The 22,200-nt window shown below is 45.4% G+C and overlaps 1 protein-coding gene across 2 annotated transcripts; it reads right to left on the reverse strand.

Moving 5' to 3' along the window:
- Nucleotides 1–4,397: 4,397 nt before the first annotated feature.
- LOC108919175 (uncharacterized protein C1orf232) lies at nucleotides 4,398–10,217 on the reverse strand. Of its 2 annotated transcripts, none has more exons than XM_018726966.1 (4): nucleotides 10,137–10,217; nucleotides 7,407–7,484; nucleotides 6,227–6,330; nucleotides 4,398–5,269 (listed from the first exon to the last, which is right to left on the reverse strand). In XM_018726966.1, the coding sequence occupies exons 1-4, from the start codon at nucleotides 10,215–10,217 to the stop codon at nucleotides 4,930–4,932; spliced, it is 603 nt and encodes a 200-aa protein (XP_018582482.1). In that variant the 3' UTR covers nucleotides 4,398–4,929. The 2 variants fall into 2 exon arrangements, with proteins under 2 accessions (XP_018582482.1, XP_029101902.1); XM_029246069.1 differs by having other exon boundaries at nucleotides 7,407–7,487.
- Between the last annotated feature and the right edge of the window lie 11,983 nt (nucleotides 10,218–22,200).

Raw genomic sequence — 22,200 nt, forward strand, 5'->3', positions numbered from 1 at the left:
TGTTAACCGAGAAACCAGTTTAATTTAGCATGTAGAGTTTCGAGGGCAAGGGACTGCAGTGACATTGGAGTAGATGGTTTGCCCGGCGCTCCCATAATGTACTGTGATTTGCTTCCGCTTTCCTGCCTCCTGGTGCAAACATGGCATAACAGCCAGTACAGTCCACCCCACTTTATTATTATTTATTTGTTTAGCTGAGGCTTTTCTCCAAAGAAAATGTCAAGTTTGTATACTAAGCCACTTGCAATTGTTTACTCATTTATACAGCAGGGTAAATTTTGCTGGTGTGTATCAGGGTAAGTACCTTGTTCAAGGGTATTGCGGTAGGAGTGCGGATTTGAGCCCAGGTCCTTCTATTGCAGTGCAATGACTGCAACCACTATGTTACCTGTTGCCCCCAAAAAGTCTTCCCATAAATCTTAAATCACGAACTTCTACAGACAGTACTTAAACGTGACCAAGTATGATGTATTCCTGTAAAAGCTGTATTTTGACATGAGGGTGTAAACGTAGTTAAAACAGTATCAGATACCACACACACGCACACACGCTCACACACACACACGACACACTCAGGTGTCGAGGTCAGAAATTGCCCTGACCCCGACATCTGTTCCACGGGGCACAGTGGGGTCAGGGGACGGAGGAGATCTTGGGGGAGCGGCACCTGGCTCCCGGCAGGTCTGTTTTTTGCAGGACGGTGTGCTGTGAGGGAGGTGGCTGGGGTGGGTCGGGGGGGGGTTGGGGTGTCTGGCTGTGGTTCTGCACACACAGGTTCTCGCCAGGTGGGTTTGCCGTCTGACTCAGGCTGAGTCACCACTCTACCCGTCGTCTCCACCCACCACGAGGAGCTGCCATCGAGCACATCTGGAAGGGGGCCGTCCATGTCCACACCGATGCCTGATGTCAGCGCGTCTCTGCCTTCTCGCGGTCATCAGGAATGTGTGCTGGTGTCGGTGTCGGTGTTGGTGGTGGTGCTGGTGCCGGTGTCCATGCCATTCTCACTCACTCTGAGCATGTGTGTATCTTCTTTTTTCCCCATAGTGTGTTTGAGTCAGTGTGTGTGCGGTCATGTGTAAGTTGTTATTGTCTGCTGGGTTTCTACGTGTGGCTTCGTCTGCTGCCGCGTACGTTTGTGTTTGTCCGAGAAAAACCGAGTCAAGGCAACCCTTTCATCTTGTTGTTATGACTGTCTCATCACTTCCCCTCGAGACATAATTCTGAGCTGCATTCCATTACATTTTTCCAAGTTGGAGAGAGAGAAAGAAAAAAGAAGAAGCAAGGAAACGCTGAAGTGAACACATGGACTTTAAGCTTGGAGGTGCTTTGCTGTCGCGATTCCAACAGTGACCATAGGACACAGGACGCCGCGCCACACGACTGACCACACGCAGCCTGTACCAAGTAAACAGTCAGATGCACACACTGCAGTCCCGACCACTGAGATCCACTTTCGGCCCACCAGACCAATTAGAGGCACAGACATCCTGTAAATCACTGACACACCAGTGTTATCAGTGCAGCACTTGTCTGGTGTCATCTAACATTGATCACTGAGTGCTGTTTCAGTGCTTGTAGTAATTTGTGATTCTATATACCAACCAACCGACCAATGTCAACAACTGCCTGTCCTGAGTGGGGTCGCGGTGAGCCAGAGCATAACCCAGCATCACAGGGCGCGAGGCCGAAGAGGGAGGGGACACAGTCCATTGCAAGGCACCCCAAGCAGGGCTGGAACCCCAGACCCACCAGAGAGCGGGACCTGGCCAAACCCGCAACAACCCCGCTCGGACAAGTGGCTCTTGACATTGGTTGGTTGGTCCTGTACACACACACACACACACACACACACACACACACACACACACACACACACACACACACACACACATACATATATTTTCTGAACCGCTTGTCCCATACGGGGTCGCAGGGAACCAGAGCCTACCCGGCAACACAGGGCGTAAGGCCGGAGGGGGAAGGGACACACCCAGGACGGGACGCCAGTCCACCGCAAGGCACCCCAAGCAGGGCTTGAACCCCAGACCTACCAGAGAGCAGGACCCGGTCCACCACGCCCCCCTTGATCCTGTATATTGATTTACAAATTCCCTTTCAGCAGTGCAATATCATTTTACAATTACAGATTGTGGTAGTATGTTGAAGGCTGGTGGAAGCCAGTTAGGTAACACTTTAACAGGCACACAGCATTAACAGACACACTTGCCTATGTTACTTAGTCAAAAAAAAGGATTTAGCGCAAAACAGCAAGTCTGTTTCTGCAAAGGGATCTTGTAAGGGAACTCAAGAAGTTGTGTCACAGCATCCCTACGCTGAATATGCAGCCACCGGGAGCAACTATCGTACCATACCCACTGCAGTCAGAGTGAGACGCCTTGGCTGAGGCTCAGAGTGGGATGGAGCAATTGTTCAATTCTCAGCCTTTCTTCATGGACTTAGCTCCAGAGAACTTGTGGGGACTAGGGACTATGGTAGAGCCGACATGAGGGATATCTCGCTTTCTCCTCTGAAGTCTGAGCTTGGAGGATGCATGTTCGGCAGGACTGAAGGACAGAGTGGCCCAGTCTCGGCGCTGTTTGAAAGGGAGGCTTAAGTTACACTACTGCATGAGGTCTCCAACCTGTGGTCATCACTCGCTGGGTTGGAACTCACTAGCAGAGCTATGAAGAGCGATGGATCCCACTCTTGTGCTGCAGATAAATTTGAGCGTTGAGTGCTGCTGTCCTCAGCTGCTGGATTTAATGCCGTGGCTTTCCCTATCAGTCCCCTGCCTTTTTTTCCTCATGATCCTTTTCAGACAACTTCTTATATCTGCTTCTGTTCACTCTTAGTCGCTACTAACTGCCATTTCAGTGATATCATGAAAAAAAAGTTCCTGCCACAACTGCCGTCCAGCTCCCAGCACAGAAACATGGTGCAAAACCTTACCCTACAAATGCCTTGATTTTTCTAGTCCATGTTTCAGGATTCCACTTGAAATATTACCTGTTTTATTCGTTTTAACATCACCCTTTCAGACACATGTGTCACCCAGCCTGTTTTTGCCTCTTTTTCCAGTGACCCACTGCCCACACCCACTCCTGGCACTGAGCCCCCACTGGGTCTATTGGCACAGGACACTCATTAAGACTAAGATGTTGACCTCAGAATCGCATGAGCAGGAGTCCGTTTGGTGTGGATCAGTGTGTTCCTGCAGCTGATGAGCTTTCGACTCTACGTGCTCTGTAATCCCCATTCCGGAGAAAATGCTTTAGTTGCGTTTTCAGTAGCAGGGCAGCAGGAACACACTCCAGGGGCCCTCAGTTTTCCTTAATGACAGGAAGTTTCTCCCTCCCAAGGACAACGTGTATTAATGTGCTTCAAAGCACAAAGCACTAGAGTTTCTTATCCCATAACTCCCCAGGCTTGGATCTGGTCCCATATAGCTGTGCCCAGAAAATTGGGGGAAACAATTTGGGAGGTGTGGCGGAGAAGTTCTTCTGTATACGGACCTGGTGTACGGTGGGGGCATTTTGAGGGATGCTTCCAATAAAGGTCCCGACAGCGTCAAACAGTCGGCGCTGTGCGGGAAACTAACCTGTGACCGAAGAATGTGTGTGTGTGTGTGAGACCGAGGTTGTGGGAATGTGGGAAATGTGCTGAGAAAGATGGGAAGAAGGTAGGGGAGAAAGGAAGGAAGAAGGAAGGACAGGAAGAAGGTTAGGGGTACAAGCAGAGCGAAGCAGAGAGGAAGCAGAGGTGACAAACAAGTGTGTTTTTTGGAACTGTTTTTTTTTTTTTTTTATGCTGACTGACCTGTCATGTTTAATAATTAACTTGTGACTGTTGATAATATTCACTGTTGTTTCCTTCTCTCCTCAGTAGTCCTCGCCAGTTCCCTCCACTTGGCAAAAAAAAGTGCAGTCAGACATTTCAGAGTAACACAGCAGACATTTGTCTGTTTGTTCCCCTCTTTGTTTCCCTTCTTTGACCTTTCCAGGACTTGTTCATAGACCTGGAAACAGTGCAATTTTACCAGCGCCAGGAGCTGGAGGCAAAAGCGCTCCTGTCTCCTGATGTCAGGGCCCTTAAGTGTGAATGGCACAGGGATGACACAGCAGCCCGACCCCCTAGTGAACACACACTGGCCCCATGCACACCTTTGGAGAAGCGGTACCCGCGTTACCCTGGCAACCTCATCACTGCCTTTTCAGGTGCCATGAGGGAGGATGCTTGCTTTGATGTTCTCTTGCTGGAAATGATGCGTGAGCCTTGAATGATGTTCAGGACCACAGCTTTTATTGAAATGTACAGGAAACGTTGTCAAGTAATATTAGAGCAAAGTGAGTTTCAAAAATAGGCATTACAGAAAAAATGCGATCTGCTGTGGTCTCTCAGAGAGCGGCAGTAGATGCGAACAGACGGCGTTTCACTGCAATAGTTGTGTTATAGCTCCTATGACAATTCAAGTTTTACTCAGTCTGCAGCTGTCAGGAGGCCACAGATGGAGGCTGTTACATATCTTCTGTTCCAGTTGCTATCGCCCTACATCTAACAGATCCCTCTTTATGACATATACATTGTCTACTGGAAGGTCAAAGATCTCATTGCAGTACATTAAGATACTAACTTCTTACATGTCCACACTGTAACATCAACCCTGTGTCAATGACAATAAAGTTTGCTGCAACAGGAGAAAGTGAGAAACACGAGCGCAGTCGTCTACGTTAAGGAAGGCTGGAGGAATTCTAGCTCACACGTTTTTTTTGCAACTTTTTCCAACGTTGCAATAATGTCTCAGCTGGAACCGAGAAGGGTGGAGGTCACATCCGTGACCCGTAGATGCAGGTCGGAGGGGCAGGTGGCAGTTCCGAGGTGGCCAGCTTCCTGCCACCCCCCCATCGCTGGCCGCGGCCCCGAGGCGGTTGGCTAGTTGCTCTTGGCCAGGCTCCTGCTCTTCAGCTCAGCCAGCTTGCTAGTGACAAATGTCCATTTAAAGGGGGTTTCCTCCCCACCCCCTCCCAGGGTGGAGTACTTGGAGAAGCTGTTCCCACTGCTTCCCCCTCCAGCTTCGTCCCCACCTCCCGTCTCATCCCCCTCCTGACTTTGCCCCCTGCCCTCGATCCCCGCCTCCTCAAAGCTCTCGCCGCCCCCCTCCGTTGCTGCTTGTCTCATTGTAGATGTCTGCTGCCACTTGGTGGCAAAGCTATCCCAGAATCCTGTATTCCGCTTGCTGGGCCGCAGCTCCTCGGGTTTGGCTGCCAGCGGGCTGGAGACACATGGAGACCTAACATCGGTCACATGATCTAAACGATAACTCTGTTGCAGGAACGTTTTCATACAGCATTATGGGCCTCCACAGCATCCACATTATTCTCCGGCCTGTGTCCTGGAAGCCTTAGAATGAAGCATTAAGCACTTTAAAAGTAAGAAGGTTTGGGTATTTTGAGACAGATCACATCCATTAGTCTAATCAGATGACTCAACTCCGGGGGACTGAGGGCTGCCGGTCGCCGTATCTCAAGTGGTATTGTGTGTTGTGTCAAACCATGAGAACCTCTGATAGCAAAAGCACAACGCTGAGTAAGTCGGCTGTGCGTTCATCTAGCTAATCAGCAGTCATAGAGGAACTCGGAGGTGCAAATGACTGACAGGTTTACAGCGGAGTGAGGTCAAATACAGTCTTCTGCCAGTGAGATGTGCAGCATCACCCCTGTCATGTACTAGATGATGCTTGCACCCTGTACCAATGGCACAAGTCAGTGAGGAAACTTTTTTTTCAAGCAGCAAACAGTGTTCATTTGTGCCATCTGTCAATCACTGCCCGCTACTCGGGTGTTACCTTTACAGCAGCACATCCCAAAAATGGAAAAGCCCCCATATTTGTTAGGTTTCTGTTCCCTCGGGTAATGCAACTTTAGGGTTCTTGGTCTCTAAAACCATGAATGAACCTGAGCTGGTGAATGACCTGGTCCTGTTCCCGTAAACCTGTCTCAGCACAGCATTCATGTTGCATAACCAGGCAATGACTTCTGGAAAAGCCCAACAACACTGCTGTCAGCCATGTGACCGGGCCCTGAGACCCCAAAAATGCTGGGAGTGCTGGACTGTAAGCAATGTAAAATGAAAAGAAAACAAAAGAAAGTCTGAAATGCAGAAGGTCTATTGAACGAAGAGTGTCTCCCGGTTTACACAGCAAAGGGCCAGAGGTCGATGTTGTACTCACTGGTCAGCAGCCGACTGGGTTTCGGACTCCAGTAGCTGGTGTTCGTCGTCTTTGCTGAAGAGCGCCGACATGCTCCGCCATCCCTTGGCTCCTGCGCCCTGCATCTGTAGGGCAGTGAGAAGGCAATGGGGCCACTCACTCCTGGGGATGGAGGGTCCCTGGGCCACTTTGAAATGTTCTGATTTGGGAAGACCAATGTGCCTCAATAGCCCCCCTTGTGGGAGGCTAATGCTGTGTCAAAACAGCTACATTGTGGCTCAGCGGGTAGTGCTGGTGCCTCCAGCTCCTGGACTGTGGGTTCCAGTATAGGCTTGAACCCAGCTCATTCTGAGTGGAGTTTGCATGTTGTGCCCGTGTTCACTTGTGTTTCTTCCCACAAGCCAGAGATGTGTGTTTCAGGTGAACTGTGACTCTAAGTTGCCATGAGCGTGTGCATCACATTGCTTGCATGCCCACCTTACACTGGTGCATCTGGGTTATTGCTACTTACCTTGTCCAATGGCATCTCCTGAAAAGAATATTTGAGGCTAAGAGAGACTTTCTGTAAACATGCTTTTGAAAACAAGCAGATCACGCTGACTCTCATGAGTTCGACTGTTGATCAATCCATCAGGGGACATAGCAGAGCTGCTGCCTTTGTACTCAGAGGTTGCAGGTTCAAATGCCACTTCATACTATAGGGCCAGGGGGGGTGCGGTGGCGCAGTGGGTTGAACCACCGTCCTGCTCTCCGGTGGGTCTGGGATTCGAGTCCTGCTTGGGGTGCCTTGCGACGGACTGGCGTCCCGTCCTGGGTGTGTCCCCTCCCCCTCCGGCCTTACGCCCTGTGTTGCCGGGTAGGCTCCGGTTCCCTGTGACCCCGTATGGGACAAGCGGTTCTGAAAATGTGTGTGTGTGTGTGTGTGTGTGTGTGTGTGTGTGTGTGTGTGTGTGTACTATAGGGCCTTTGATCCAGGTACTTACCTTGAACTGCTCCGGTAAAAATTACCAAGCTGTATAAATGAGCAAATGATTGCAAGTATCTGAACACAGTAAGTTGCTGAGGAGAAAAGTATCAGCAGAATGAATAAATGCAATCCAAGATCAATGCGACACACACACACCTGAGCAGTTCTGTGCCCCACTGCTCTAAGTGATTTCTCTAAAATAGGTGCAGGTGCTGGATCTAGTGTGGGGCTCACCCTTTTGGCTAACTGGGACATGGCGCTGGGGCCCTCATCCTCCTGGACTGGCGTCAGGTCGCTCTCCGCTTCGTTGATCTGCTGGGAAACGCAGGCGGGCACAATCAGTGGACACGGTTTTACCCTCAACGGAACCGCAGCTGCGAGGATCACTGATGGCACACAGGCAACACAATCTGGAAACGTGAGAAATGTTCGAAAACAAAGTTCACCTGCAGTTCCTTGTATAAGGATTCTGGGGATATAGTGGTGGACCCTAAGAATTCACTTTTGCCTTAAGGGAGATGTATTTTTTCCAAAGGTTCAAATCGATCAAGATGGAACGATGTCACAGAATTCTGGCTTCATGTGCCCCGCTAGGCACGTTTGTCCGGGGTTCTTTTTCTTAAAACAAAACATTTTTTATGTTGCTTGTGTTTCCTATTGCACTGAAAACTAAATATTTCTTGGCAGAAGTTGAATAATAAACATTTGTGAAACTATACGCTTTTCACCGAGCAGAAAAACGTGTCTACCACTAGAGTGTGCAAATATCCGACAAATTGCTGTTTCTCACACACACGACATCTCTAGGAACCCTCCAGTTTCATTTGCCCACACACAAGGTGTACTTTTGCTCCCATAAATAATTGAGTGATTCCACTAAAGCACATTTGTTTGATACAAAAGGCTGGTTGCTAGGCTGCGGTAACTATGGGAAACTACTGTAGGAAATAACCCCGCTGATGTTCAGTGTTCAGTGCTAGTCACCTCTACAGACCCAAAGAGTATGTTTTCGGGTACAATAATCTGTTTTCCCTTTTCCCCAATACAGCAATTTGCTGTAAGCACACACACACACACACACATTTTCAGAACCGCTTGTCCCATATGGGGTCACGGGGAACCGGAGCCTACCCGGCAACACAGGGCGTAAGGCCAGAGGGGGAAGGGGACACACCCAGGACGGGACGCCAGTCCGCCGCAAGGCACCCCAAGCGGGACTTGAACCCCAGACCCACCGGAGAGCAGAACTGCGGTCCAACCCACTGCGCCACAAACTAATTCATGCTAAGGCCTTTTTTCTCTTTTCTGCACTATCTGCAAAAGTGAAAATTGTTCCCCTTCTCTCTTATTTTATACATCTTCGCTTGCTTTGTACAACCGTCTTAGTACCGTAGTACGGCTACAGTATGGCACCGCACGACCTCGAACACCACCATCTTGTTAGGAAGCATACAGCAGATATTTTATACATTTTCCCTTTTTCTGCTCCCCCACCCTGCTTTGGGAATAATGCCCCCCTGAAATACACACTTTGAGACAACTAGTAGGTGCTATAGAAACAGAAGCTCAGCTGAACCGAAAATAGATCCTAAAAACACCAGCAATTTTTTTTTTACCAATTTCAAAAATATCAATATCAGCAGCTCTGTGCTGCTTCATCTGCACACCTGTCAAGGGCAAGATCTGTGTCAACAGATTGTACAAATGTTTCGAGACCCCCCAAGTCACATGCACTACGATGTTTCAGAACCGCGTCCCCCACCCGAAAGCTGACTACTGACCGCAGTTCAGAACCACAGCAGATCAAATGCAACAGAAACATAATTAGATGCCCTTGATCTCAAAAGAGGGAATCCCTCATGTGAAACTGAATATGTAGTACCACCGCAGAATGTAATCGATTCACATTTATGAAGGACACCGCTAGGAGGACATATTCGGTGCCTGGTATTCAAGTGAGGCCCAGGCTGTATATCTAATCTTCTGTCAGTCACCGCAATGTCACATAATCCTTCTGCTCGCTTCCACCTCTGGTTTACGGTTACGGTGCGCTGTAGAGAAGGAGGAGCTCAGCTAGAGAAAGAAAATAAATAGTGCGATCACCGAATACCTCTGACACTGTTCTCTTAGTATAAGGACTTTTTTGTTGACCCGGTTACTGTTTGTGTAAATCTGGGTAACTGTCCTGTTACACTTCCTCTGGGGTCAAATTTCCATCAGTTATTGCGTTTTTCTAAATGGTCATGGGATACGTGGACATTTGAAGAATTTTAAAAAGGTGCTCGTCGTACACTATTGAACACTTTTGGTTAGTGTGCTTCTCATTCAACCAGATGACAATAAAAAAGCTTATTCATGCAAATTGTGCTAAATAATGTTATTTTAAAAGTAAAGACAGCAAGAGCAGATTTTAAATGAATGCAGTGACATCTTCCTCCACCCAGCTCCTGATGTCCAGTGTTTGTGGTGCAATTTTCTGCAATCAACCTTTGCATTGCAGCACACACCCGTCCCACGATCTTTATTTCCACGGATCAGTGACTGACAGAAGTGAACATGAACTGTCAGCTAAAGAACCAAATTTGTACATGTGCCACTCATCACCACAGATCTGACATCAGTGCTCAAACCATCTTAAGCAGAGGTGTTCCATACGGCGAGAGAGCTGCATGGGGCACATCGTCTTACGTAATGTGGCCCACAAAAAAACATCTGTAAAATTATCAATACGTACCATACGTTCCATAGATACTATAAATGCTATTGGATGACATGCTAGTACACACCACACCTACGCAGAATGCTTCAAATGAACCGTGGACACAGAAGCCGAGTTCTGACCAGACATCAGAAAGGGTTTTGGTGAACGGCTCTAAGGCACAGAAAGTCCACGGAACAACAGCAGAGGGCCATGAGAAAAGGCGAGAAAAAGTAAGAGTTTTTTTTCCGATTATCCTGCTCTACCTCCTCCACAGGGCCCTCCGTCAGGTCCGGATTGAGGGTCTTCAGCACCTTGCTCTTGTAGACCTTCCAAAGGGGGTTCATGTTCACTTCCTCCCAGGGTCTGGACATGCAGACAGGCCAGGTGTGTCACGGCTTCTTCGTCACCATCAATGGAATCCTCTTGCTAATGCTGACACCCCTCCAGTCATGGACTTTACACTTTATGTAAAAACAGTACAGTACGCCTTAAGTACAATGTAAATGTGACAAGATGCATCAGCCGCAAGTTCTGTACTCTCTAGACCATTGCAGGGGGCAGCTGTCTCATGGTGTCTCTGTGGGGCGACTTGTCTGAGCCCAGCCCAGCCCAGGCGGTGATCCTGGTGAATGCGAGGGGGAGCGGTCACTGGGGACGACACACCTGCCGCAGCTCGGTTACCTGGAAATAGGTATGGGTTTCCTCATGAAAATTTTAGGAGCCCTTTTCAGTGCACAAAGGCTGTCGATGCACCAAGTGGAGGATGGAGGTGTGTAACTCTAGCTCAGGTGGTGCGTAGCTACAGGTACCTACTTCAGGTGACTTTTCTTGGGGACCAGAAGCCTTTTTTTTTGCCATCTAGGAAAGTGGCTCGCGGTGGGTTTCATCATACAGGGAAGTTGCGCTCCACTCCACAGAGACTCAGTGTTCAAAAAACCTTTTCAAATAAGTCTAATAAAAATGTTTCAGCCTCTTCTGGCAAGTGCCTGCTGACTGTCAGAGGTTGTTGAAAGTGTGTAATAAATGTTTCTTTCAGAAATTTAATGCAGTCATCATGATGGCGCTCCTTAATAAGCCTCCCAGCCGTCCCATGTTTTGTCGTGGGTTCTATCAGTGCAGGAAAATGTGATTGAGAGCACTGATGGGTCAGGATGTGTGATGTGAGAATAAGTTCTTCATTATGGTAGCCATTAGTTGACCGTCTTCTCTGTTTGTTTTTCTTGCCTTATGTCTGTGTTAAAGCGCTCTGTGTCACTGCGTGAGAAGAGCGCTCTATAAAAAATAAAATAAATAAATAAATGTTCAGCTCTCCCAACACCAGTGCGAGGCCGTGTGTGTGTGTGTGTGTGTGTGTGTGTGTGTGTGTGTGTGTGTGTGTGTGTGAGTGATGTGCACTGAAACCCCTGGCATAAAATTTTGATACGTCTGCTGGCAACAGGTCACTCTCTTCTCCCCAAACGCATGACTGAAATAATTCCTGTACCCTTCTTAAAAATTTAAAGTCCACTTTTAGACAGGATAAAGGCAAGCAATCTAGAGATTTCTGTTCTGGAATTGTAATAGATTCAGCTTAAAATGCAGTGATCCATAGGAACAACTTAAAAAAAGAAGCTTGTTTTCAATGCTCATTATTGCCTATCACTATATTTCGGCTACATTTCTCTCCACAATTTATTCTGTAAATCACAAACCCAAGAATTAATGTTTGCCTCACCTGACAGTAATAACGCCAACAGCAATGACAGTGAGCCTCAGTAGTGTGGCACCTTTTCAGCAGCTCTAATTGTTTTCCGTTGCTGTTCTCACCTCTGGAAAACACCGCATGGTTGCCCTCATTCTCTTTCCTTGCTAGCGGACATGAAGTTCATGACACCCGAGGAAACTCTTTGATTAGACTATACATCTACAGTATCTGCCTCCCAAGGCCATGCAGAAAGCACTGAAGAAATGGAAAGACACAGATTTGCCAGGGAATACATAAAAATAGGAGTCACGGTTATTGCAGCATTAGTGGTACCATGTGGAGCAGGTCTGTGCCGCAGCAAAGTGGAACTAGAGGAAGCAGGAAATGAGATGAATAATGAAGCTGTCTTTGTTGGAATGACTTCACACATAACATGAGCTCAGGACCAGAGGATGACCTGATCCTTGACTGATACTCCACCTCTTAAGATCCCACAAAGCCCGCTGGTTGTCACAACAGCAGAGCAAGTAACTAAGGATCACTGCTGGAATGCACCGGCTTTTGTCCAAGGCAAATTTTAACTTCTTTCTCAGTCTTACATGTACAGTTACATTACATTTACATCAACATGGACATTTACAATTATGTTTACATGTACAGTTACATTTACAATTACGTTTTCCAGCCATATGGTGCAGAAATGGCTTCCCTGTCAATTTGTAAAGGCATACTATTCCTAACTTATAACTTCAACTGTTTTCTGCTAAAAAAACCCAACTTTTTTAGTGTGAAACAACCAAGATCCACAAGTGTAATTTAACTTCTGAAAGGATATGAATTTTTAAAAGCTGTGAAATCAATGATTCATACCATTTAAAGGGGCAGTTATTGTTATGACTCCATAGATTATTAAAAGGCACCTGCAGTTTCTTTCTGGACTTGTATGAAAAGTAGTTGGAAAATTTCTTGCTCCACAAGCAGGGCTTCAGGTGCAACTCTGAGCTGCCACCAGTCACGCTTGCCTGTGCTCCATCTCAACACATGGAGTTTGGTTTCAGGGCCCTCTAAAGACCCCCTGCATTATTCACCAGGACCCAACACCGCTTTTTAGCTCCTGGAGTAGAACAAAACCCCTCCTTCATGCCAGCCATCAGCCAATCATGAGGTCGTGTCCCACTTTTTACAGCCACCCAGTCAGCAGGTCAAGAGGAACACAAATACCTGTAGTTACTCAGCTGAAAATCAAAAAAGTGATGTAAAAAACGCAGCTATAATTTCTCTATTATTATTCATTCATTTTCAAATACTTTTCTACAAAGCAATACACAATGTCAACTGTATATAATAAGCTAGTTAAAATAATCAACCCATTTGTACAGCCAGGATTTTCTTTCTGGAACAGTTCAGGCTAAGCACCATGCTCAGGGGTAAGACAGAGGGTGATGCGATTCAGACAGCAAGATGGTGGTAATGTTGGTAATCACTGCATTAGTTACACATTTCAAATCACTGTGTTTAGGAAGTGAGGCACACTGTGTGTTACTAAGGTTTAAGGCTGGTAGTATAAGGGTTAGAGCTGCTGCCTTTGGACCCAAAGGTCACAGGTTTGATTTCCACCTCAGGATGTAGTACCCTTGAGCAAGGAACTTACCCTAAATTGCTCTGGTTACAGTATTACCCAGCTGTATGAATGTGTAAATAACTGTAATCTTAATATTGTAAGTCTCTTTGGAGAAAAGCGTCAGCTAAAATGAATAAATGTAAATGTAATGGTGTGTAAGTACTATTTTCCTGTCTAAGCTGAACATTACATATTAGCAATACTAGCAAGGAGCTTTACATATCTGTTAGATTTGCTCCTGGGAACATCTGATCATGTGGTCCAGCTGTGGTCCTACTGTTGTCAGAATCTCGGTATCTCACAGCCGTCTCCACACAGCGTTCACTGAGCCGTTTACATCCAAGGCCACCTGTTGACAGCAGTGTGTGTTTTGAGCTCTTTCTTTTACGCCTAGACGTCTCCCCATCTTCATCACCTGCTGCTGTGTTAATGTTGTTGCAGGTTTTAAAAAAGATTCTAATCGATATCTACTCCGGAACATATAGTATTTTCCTGCAGTTTTACCTTAATCTACTCTCATTTTGGTACATGAGCCACCAGGTGGCGTGTACATCTCAGTCCTCATCCTGGTGTTTCCCAGTGAAATGTAGAGCACAGTGTACAGAACAGAGCTCTCCACACATGCCAGTACTGTACATTTTATTAGACCACTCTATGGAGCCTTGTTACCACAGTATAAATGCTCTTCTTTCATTCCAATACAATGTGACTTTTGGGATCAATGAATCATCCGCTTTCCTCCCGTGTGTTTTAAATGCAGTGCTGGTACAGATTTGCGGGCATGGCTTAGATAACTATATCTCAGAAGACCTCGTAAGGGTGTATGTCACAAAATCTTGCATGTTGAATGCAAAAGCAGCAACACGGGGGCATCAAAAGTGTTTATGTTCCTTGGGCTTGGGTTTGGTGTTGATTTAAACAAACTGCAAAACAGGATACTGCTCTAGTGCAGGACACGTTTCTACAGCTGTTCTGAGTGGCAGCCTAACCAATGGATACATTAGAACAGAAAATCCATTCATAATCTCCCTTTTTCACCCATCTGTGCCTGTGGTACAATGAATTGTCGGATTTAAAATACACGATTTTACATATAATTGCATTTATTGCTGTCATCAGGACACAAACGGCATGCAATAAAACCTGAGTATAATTTAACAAAAGCAAATTAGTAAAAATGAAAGCTACATGTTGGTAGTGTTCTTTTCAAAGTTTATACATGTTTAAGTAAATGACCAAGCCCAGATTCAAAGCACACACGGAATGTGTGTGAAATGTGCTTAACTGCATATTGAACAAGGTCCCACTTTTGCAAATGCTCACATTTTTGAAGATATTTCAGTTTTTACCCAATATTACATTTGCTTCTAACAGAATCAAACAGTCACCAGTTTCCACATCTCCGGGGATCCCAAGTTGCTGGTTATACAACTCGGTCTGTGTGAAGCACCTGCAATTCCTGTCCCCTAACACATCACACACACACACACACACACACACACACACACACACACAGACAAGCGCACACCTTCGCACATAGATCTCACTGATAGCACAAAATGTTCGCACAGGAAAAGCTATACACTAAAGTCAGGTACTGCATAGCCTCTGGCTTCATTCTAGCCACATTCAGATTTAAAAAGTTATACTGTCTCTGAAAATACGCAGATACTGTGCATATGACCACCACTGATTTCAGAACCTGTACAGATCTATGCAACCCACATTTAGCCTTTGGCACCCATAAAATAACTATTTGCAACACCTGGAATACCTGCCATAACATAACTGCCAGGCTGATTTGTTTATAATATGTAAAGTAGTCAGTCAGCAATAAATTTAATGAATGGCTTGTTACATACTGGATGTGCTTATGTTTGGAGTGCGTGAAAATGTAACTGTTAGTTCAGATTCTCTTCATATGTACTGAGAGCCAATTATAGTTTTAAATCTCATCATTTCCACTAGCCCCGGTTCTCCGTTTCTTCCATTTGTATGTATTCATATGGCATCTACAGTATGTACAGATACACAGATAAAAGGCAAGCAGCGAAAAAATAATTGTTCTGTCAGAGCAGTGGACACTTTGGCAGTTGGGGAGTCTTAGAGAAGAGTTAGTTAGTAAAACCTCATGGAACCATATACAAAATGAGGGTGGCACAGTGAGTAGCACTGTTGTCTCACAGTGCCTGGGTGATGTGAGAGAATGTGGGTTTGATCCCCGCTCAGTCTGTGTGGAGTTTGCATGTTCTCCCTGTGTCTGCGTGGGTTTCCTCCCACAGTCCAAAGACATGCTGTTCAGGTTCCCCCATAGTGTGTGAGTGTCACACAGAGAGAGTGTGTTCCAGTCATGTATGGATGAGTGACCCATTGTAAATAGTGTATCTAGCAGTGTAAGTCACTGTGGTGAATAAGGTGTGTGGGCTAGTAACACTACATAGTATCTGTTGTAAGTTACTTTGGAGAAAAGTGTCTGGAAAATGAACAAATGTAAAATTGCAGTGCAGGCAAGTGGCCCTGTAACTTTCATAAATAGGTTCTAGTTCCCTAGTGTTATGTTCAAGGCAAAGGAACAAAACTCTCACGCCATTACAACACCAGTTGTGTCATCACTCATCATTATCCAGTGGCCATAGCCCCAGGGGCTGCGCAGCTGGTATAACAAGCTACTCTTATGGCATTATTGTTGTTCTGTCAGGCACAGAACGCCTCTTCTACCCTTGCGTGTGATTCTGTGCGCTGCGGTTTGATGCATTGCAAAAGTCCGAAATCTTCCCCTAAGGAAATGACACGTTACATATAACAAGCACGCAAACTTCCCAAACACTTGCTCCAGTGGCAGCACCATAGTCCAAAAAAACAGGCAGTCATTGGGACAGTAAATTATTGTGTCTTTTAAGATAGACTCAAAGTATGTTTTAAGAATTGCTGGGATAGCAGACACTATCACAGGTTCAGTTATGATAATAAATTTATGTCACCATCTCCACCTTTGGCAAGACAGCCCCATGCACCTTTATCCCATCCGGTATGCAAGGATAAGGCCGGTACTTGTGAAGGGTTCAAACCAACATTGACAGTGGGCTTGATAGGACAGTGCCGTATTGATGCTGCGAATACTAGAACGATCCTCAAAGAAAAGCCTTTAACTTCTTAATGTAGCTGCCTCTTGGGTACCTTGCTCATTTCAATGCCCTCCAGAAAAAATAAATCCAGATGCTAATATTACACGGGGTGAAAGGTTAGAAGAGATATTGTAAACAATGTGGCATTCTGGACAGGAACCAAAGAGATGGGTGACCAAGAAGGGTGAAATTGGTGCATGTCTTCTCATCGTCGCTGTTTCAACTCCCTGGGAACTTTTAATTTAACTGGGAAATTTTAAAAGAACTCTACTACCCTACCGCATTTAACATTCAGAACAAGTTGGCCTTGTATGTTTCCTTTTTACATAACCTCCAAGGGCTTGCTGTTGCACAATCTGCTTATTTGAGTTACAGCAACCTGTTATCCCAGTGGCATCATGGGGCTCCAAGTGAGGTACACTGAAGTTGCCATGTGGTTATTTTGTGCTGATCCATGTTATGGGCAAACATCAAAAACATTTCTCAGGTCCCTCTCTGATCGTTCACGTTAATAAAATTATCCAGTCCAAGTTTGTGTTTGGCAAACGTCGTCCTACGGTCGCTGAATTTCTTTCAAGTTGTGGAATGGTACACGCAAGCTGTTGACTGGCATGCATTAAACCTCATTATGACTTACTTGAATAATCAGGAGCATGTGTAAAATTTTGAGTGGGAGAAATCAGTTTGCCCAGGGCAGGGCATGTTCATTTTTAAAGCTGTTCACAGGCATACACACCATTTTTCTGGGTGGGGGTGATGTTGCTGGCACACCCTCACCACATCCACAAGCCAGCCATTCAAAAACTCAATGGCTAAAGCTGAAGCAGAATGAGTGAGCAAAGTCTGAAAGCTCTGGTTTCAATGTCTGCACTATTCATGATTTCTTTCCTGCAGTTGTCTTCCCTTGTAACTCTCACAGACTGGATCTGTCTGGTCAGTCAACAAGTTTTCCTGCATCACAGACCTGTGCGAACCACAGGGTCGCTTAAACCCTGGAGCTCACCTAAACATACCTAGACAACATACTTGGGTTTACAAACACATATGATGACTAAAGTAGCCCTCAGTTGACTCTAGAAATGGACTAAACTTGATTTAAATCGTTAATTTGAAGCGTGTCAGAAAGCTGATGAATTGTCACCGATAAAACTGACAAAAGCTCATGTTAAATGGCTGAAAAGGTAGCAATTGACTCTTAAATGGGTCTGCAAAGACTGTACGTCTCTCATAGGTCTGTTTTATTCAGAAGTTTTTGAAAACCTGTGACATGGACATGGCCACTCTTATTGATCCTTTGAGCTACTGACTTCAGCTTTACAGGGTTATCATCCAACTTCCTGGGCTGATTTTGTTATATTCTACCTGGCACACAGTGGCCCCATCCACTCCATTTCTGTTTCTTCACTTGGACTAAAACATTGCTTTAAAGATCTATAAGTAGCCCATGCTAATCTTTGCCTAGGTAGCAAGCCAAAAACCTTCTAGATTAATAGTGTTCAGCTGAGGAACATAAGAACAACCACAGTGAGCTCAGTGACTCTTACCTGGCTTGATCACATTCAGTCAGCAATATGAAATGAAAATCATACATGTGTGGTAATGGGTATTGTTGCTCCATCTTTTTTTTGTTCCTTTGGACATGAAGGATGTATTTTTGGAAATGTGAAGCTACATCAAAGAGTTCTGATTTCAGTTTTTGATGCAATGCATTGTTGACACAAAGAACCTGTTGTTGCTGGATGAGCTCTATAGATGACTGCTGCTCTGCCAATTCGAAAATTACCTCTGACAGTATAGAAACCTGAACAAATTGAGTGGCACGGTGGCATGGCGCCTGGCTGGTGTGAGGGGACGTGGGTTCGATCCCTGCTCAGTCTGTGTGGAGTTTGCATGTTCTGCAGGAGCTCTGGTTTCCTCCCACTATCCAAATACATGCTATTCAGGATCCCACATAGTGTGTAAGTGACACAGAGAGAGTGTGTTCCACTGATATCTGGGTGAGTGACCCAGTGTAAGTAGTGTATCTAGCAGTGTAAGTCACCTTGGTGAATGAGGTGTGTGGGCTGATAATACTACATAGTATCCATTGTAAGCTGTGTTGGAGAAAAGCATCTGCTAAATAAATAAATGTCAATTCACTAAAAACGGTCATCAGGGTGGGACAAACACACACAGAACCCAAAGGGAGTAAAACAGAGAAGATGCACATTATGACATCTATGGTTTGGTGCACAGAGCCCTGTGATGCTGCCCAGCCCTTAGGACACCAAAAATGTCATTCATCTCAAATATACCAAGACAGAGGGAACTGTGTGTTGGATCTGCGAGTGGCAATTTGCTTGTTACAAACAGGCAGGCCTGCGCATCAGCAACAAGTTATCAGCTGCAGATCCTCTTGGTTCCAGTCTTGCAACAGCCATGCTTGCACTTGCTCTTGGCTGTTACTGCTGGCTGTGCAACGGCAGCTACATGTCTCCCCCTGGGTGCCCATACAGGCCGTTCGGATCGCTTCCAGCACCTGTCTTCCCAACATGCAGGACACACAGTCCTGTGTAAAATCATACGTCGGACGACAGATGCTGAAACGCTATCGCTACAAACCCTGAAATGAGGGGGTGTCAGAACCTGTCAGTGAACTAACACGCCAGCCACCTTTACCCCGACATTCCCACATGCCTGCCGCATGCCCTTTCGTTACCCTTCACAGCGAAGTGTCAGCTATGCTCTCACGGGACAAGTTTACTAGCGGATCTTTACTGGCATTCAGACTGTTCCTGTCTTTCAACCTCTTGTCAGTAATAAAGCATAAAATGATAAAAATGATTGTCAGCAATAAACTGTAAGAATGTAGTACCAGTAAAAGGTAATTATACAGCACGCAGCGAACACAAATACACAGAAATGCATCACACACTCCTCCTATAAAATGAAGACAAGAGGTGACAGAGTACATTACCTGATTACAAATAGCATTGTTTTGCATAAGCATGTGAAAAAAAAAAGAAAGGAATGTATGGTGCTGTGTCATTGTCGGCTGCAATGTCACAGTGACACTTCCATACCTGATCTTCAGAGAAAAGGGTAGAGGTGGACAACTACAGAATTATGGATTTAAAAGTAGAACAGCAGGCAAAATGATTCGAAATAACTTTATTTACAGAAATAAGCAGGAACAAAGAGGTGAATAGGATGAAAATCCGGGACAGTCCCAGCAGGCTACGAGTGGCAATGCAAGCATTGTTTATGGAGCAGGAGCACCGGCAGTCCAACTTCTACTTAGCAGGAAGGTCCATATGGTGAGCAGTTCTACATGCTGTTCATCCATGCCATGTCCAGCCAGGGGTTCACACTGGTTCACACACACACAATGTCTGAAACTGCTCGTCCAAAGCTGGGTCGTGGTGAGCCAGAGCCTAACCCAGCACAAAACAGGGCACAAGGCTGGAGGGGACACACTCAGCATGTGACGCCAATGCGCCGCACGGCACCCCAAGCAGGACTTGAACCCCCTACCCTCTGTCTTAGTCACAGCTCCAGTTCACATTCTGCTGCGCTACTTTAGAGGGTACTATTTAACGGGTAAAATAGTGAACTTCATAAATTTTAGGTGGCTTTATACAATGTAAGAAAACGAATGAAACAAAAATGAATGTTTCCCTCTGTAAACAGAAAATTGTTGTGAGGAACAAGCAGACCCTGTTAAATAGCTTTGGGGTGAGGGGGTTCAGCACCGAGTGCTGACAATGATGCCTTTACCTTGCCAGGCTACACCCACTGTCCCCTTAGGCCCCATCGAACCTTGGCGAACATGCTGCAGCCTGAGCCTCTATCTGCTTCCAACTGGAGCCTGAGCGCAAAGGCCGTCTCCTCTTCTTTTGAGCTGAGTGTGAGTAGGGGTAGCGTGTTCATTTGAGGGGGGTTGAGAAGAAGATCGACAGCAGAGACCTTCGCAAATAAGTGACAAATAAGTCATCCGAAACCAGCTGAACTGGCACCAACTGGTGATCTGACTTTTGTTGTTGAAGGACCATCCCCTAACACACACCAGAGAGGACAGGGAACCCCGCACACAAACAAACTTTCAAGGGGGCACAATCCTCCTTTACAATTACTACTGATCTATTATTGCTCTGTAACACTCCTTAACGGTCCCAAAACAAAAGACAGAATCAGCAGCAGACTGCAGTCCCAATACAGGCAAATACAGCGGCGTCTTCCCTCTTGACTTGCCCTGCTGAAGTCATTAGGTTCATGTTGGGTTTTAGCTTGTGAAGACAGCCACTTGCCTGAAGTGAGCACTCTGTTTCTCTATATCATTACCCTGCCACTGTGGTTTCTGAAGGGGGTGGTGCCCTCGGCTCCTGCTGCTTGGGCCAAGTGGTTCACAATAAAACGCAGGAAACAAAACTAAACACGAACGGTCTCATTACAGACTGATTGGTCCATATGTGTCCAATGGCCAGCTTTTCTATTTAAGGACAGACAGGCTCTACCACAGAGCACTGGTTTGTAAGGTCTGATCATCTTACAGAAAGCAGCTGAAGACCCCGGCAAGACCACATGTAGGGATGGTATCAGTGCCAGATTTCCCATTAGGTGCTGTAGGCACAGCGCCTAGTGCCTAAGGAAATTTTTGGGGCCTACGAAGGAGGGAAAGAATGAAAAAAACTGAAAAATTAAGAAAAATAAGGAAAAAAGATTGTTTAATGCAATGAAAACTTCAATATCAAACTTGAAAAACTTTATTGCAGCATTTCTATGCATTTGTAAAAATTCCTTTCTTTAACTATCCATCGGTCACATGATTTACCATTAGAATGAAGTGCATCATGTCAATTGGCATTAAATCAGATAGTGTTTACCCCCTTTAGCAAGAAACAGCAAAATCCAGCCCTGGATAGAACCTGATATTTGTAGGAAGGTGATCAGGAATCGTCTGTTCTGAGTTTTATGCATCTACTCGTGCAATGAACATCGGTCCATAAAGTGGAAAGGAAACTAAGTTTACTTAAGAATCGCATCTCTGCAACTATGTCTTTTTATCCTAATATAATGAACACATACTATTTTCTATGAGATGTATGTCACTTTGGAGAAAAATGTATGCCAAAGGAATAAAAGTAAATGCAATGTAAATGTGATTAACTTGTGGCAAGTGAGCATACATTCTTCTTCCAATAAGCTTCGATTTTAGACAGTGCAATTTTAGAATGATTTGAAGGGCATTCAACATTTTACTGATTACTGCAGAACATCATGCATTTTAATTATGCTAGAGGTCTATGTTACAGCAAATACACAAACTGACCTTATTGATTCAAATCCTGGGTCTGTTCTTTGGGCATCGTAGCTCGGGTTTTTACTACATCATGTGATGCAAACAGATGTTACAGATGGGCGTGTCCCTTTCTAAATGGTGTCAGGTGAATTTCCCACAGGATGACTAGAGTCAATTTCAAGAAATATCTAGGAGAGCCCAATTTGGAGTGTCATCATAAAGGGTGTGAATATGGATGTAAATTTGTTTTCAATAAGTTTGCAAAAATTTTTGAAAACGTGTTTTCACTTTGCCATTGTGGATTACCGTGTCCACTGATGGGGGGGGGAATCAATTCAGTTCATTTCAAAATAAGTCTACAACATAAAATGTGGAAAAGGTGGAGCAGTCTGAAAACCTTTGGAAGGTACTGTACATTTTTACAAAATGTGGGGAAAAATGGGCTTTAGTGGTGACAGTGTACAGTGAGAAGTGCTGGGTTATTAAAGAGCTCTTCTAAATGAAGAAATGTAAATTTTCTGAAATTCCCCTAATTAAAAGAAAAAAAAGCTATTTACTTTTTGAAGAAAAAAAAAAAATACAACTACAAATAGCACACAATGAGACAGACTCCAGAACC

Source organism: Scleropages formosus, chromosome 18, assembly GCF_900964775.1.
Source record: "Scleropages formosus chromosome 18, fSclFor1.1, whole genome shotgun sequence".
Classification (NCBI taxonomy): Eukaryota; Metazoa; Chordata; class Actinopteri; order Osteoglossiformes; family Osteoglossidae; genus Scleropages; species Scleropages formosus.

Coding starts and splice junctions, on each gene's coding strand:
- LOC108919175 (XM_029246069.1), bottom strand. CDS start 10,217: ATGAACCCCCTTTGGAAGGTCTACAAGAGCAAGGTGCTGAAGACCCTC. Junction 6,331..7,406: donor TGTCCCAGTTAGCCAAAAGG/GTGAGCCCCACA, acceptor ACTGCCCTACAG/ATGCAGGGCGCAGGAGCCAA. Junction 5,270..6,226: donor ACCCAGTCGGCTGCTGACCA/GTGAGTACAACA, acceptor ATGTGTCTCCAG/CCCGCTGGCAGCCAAACCCG.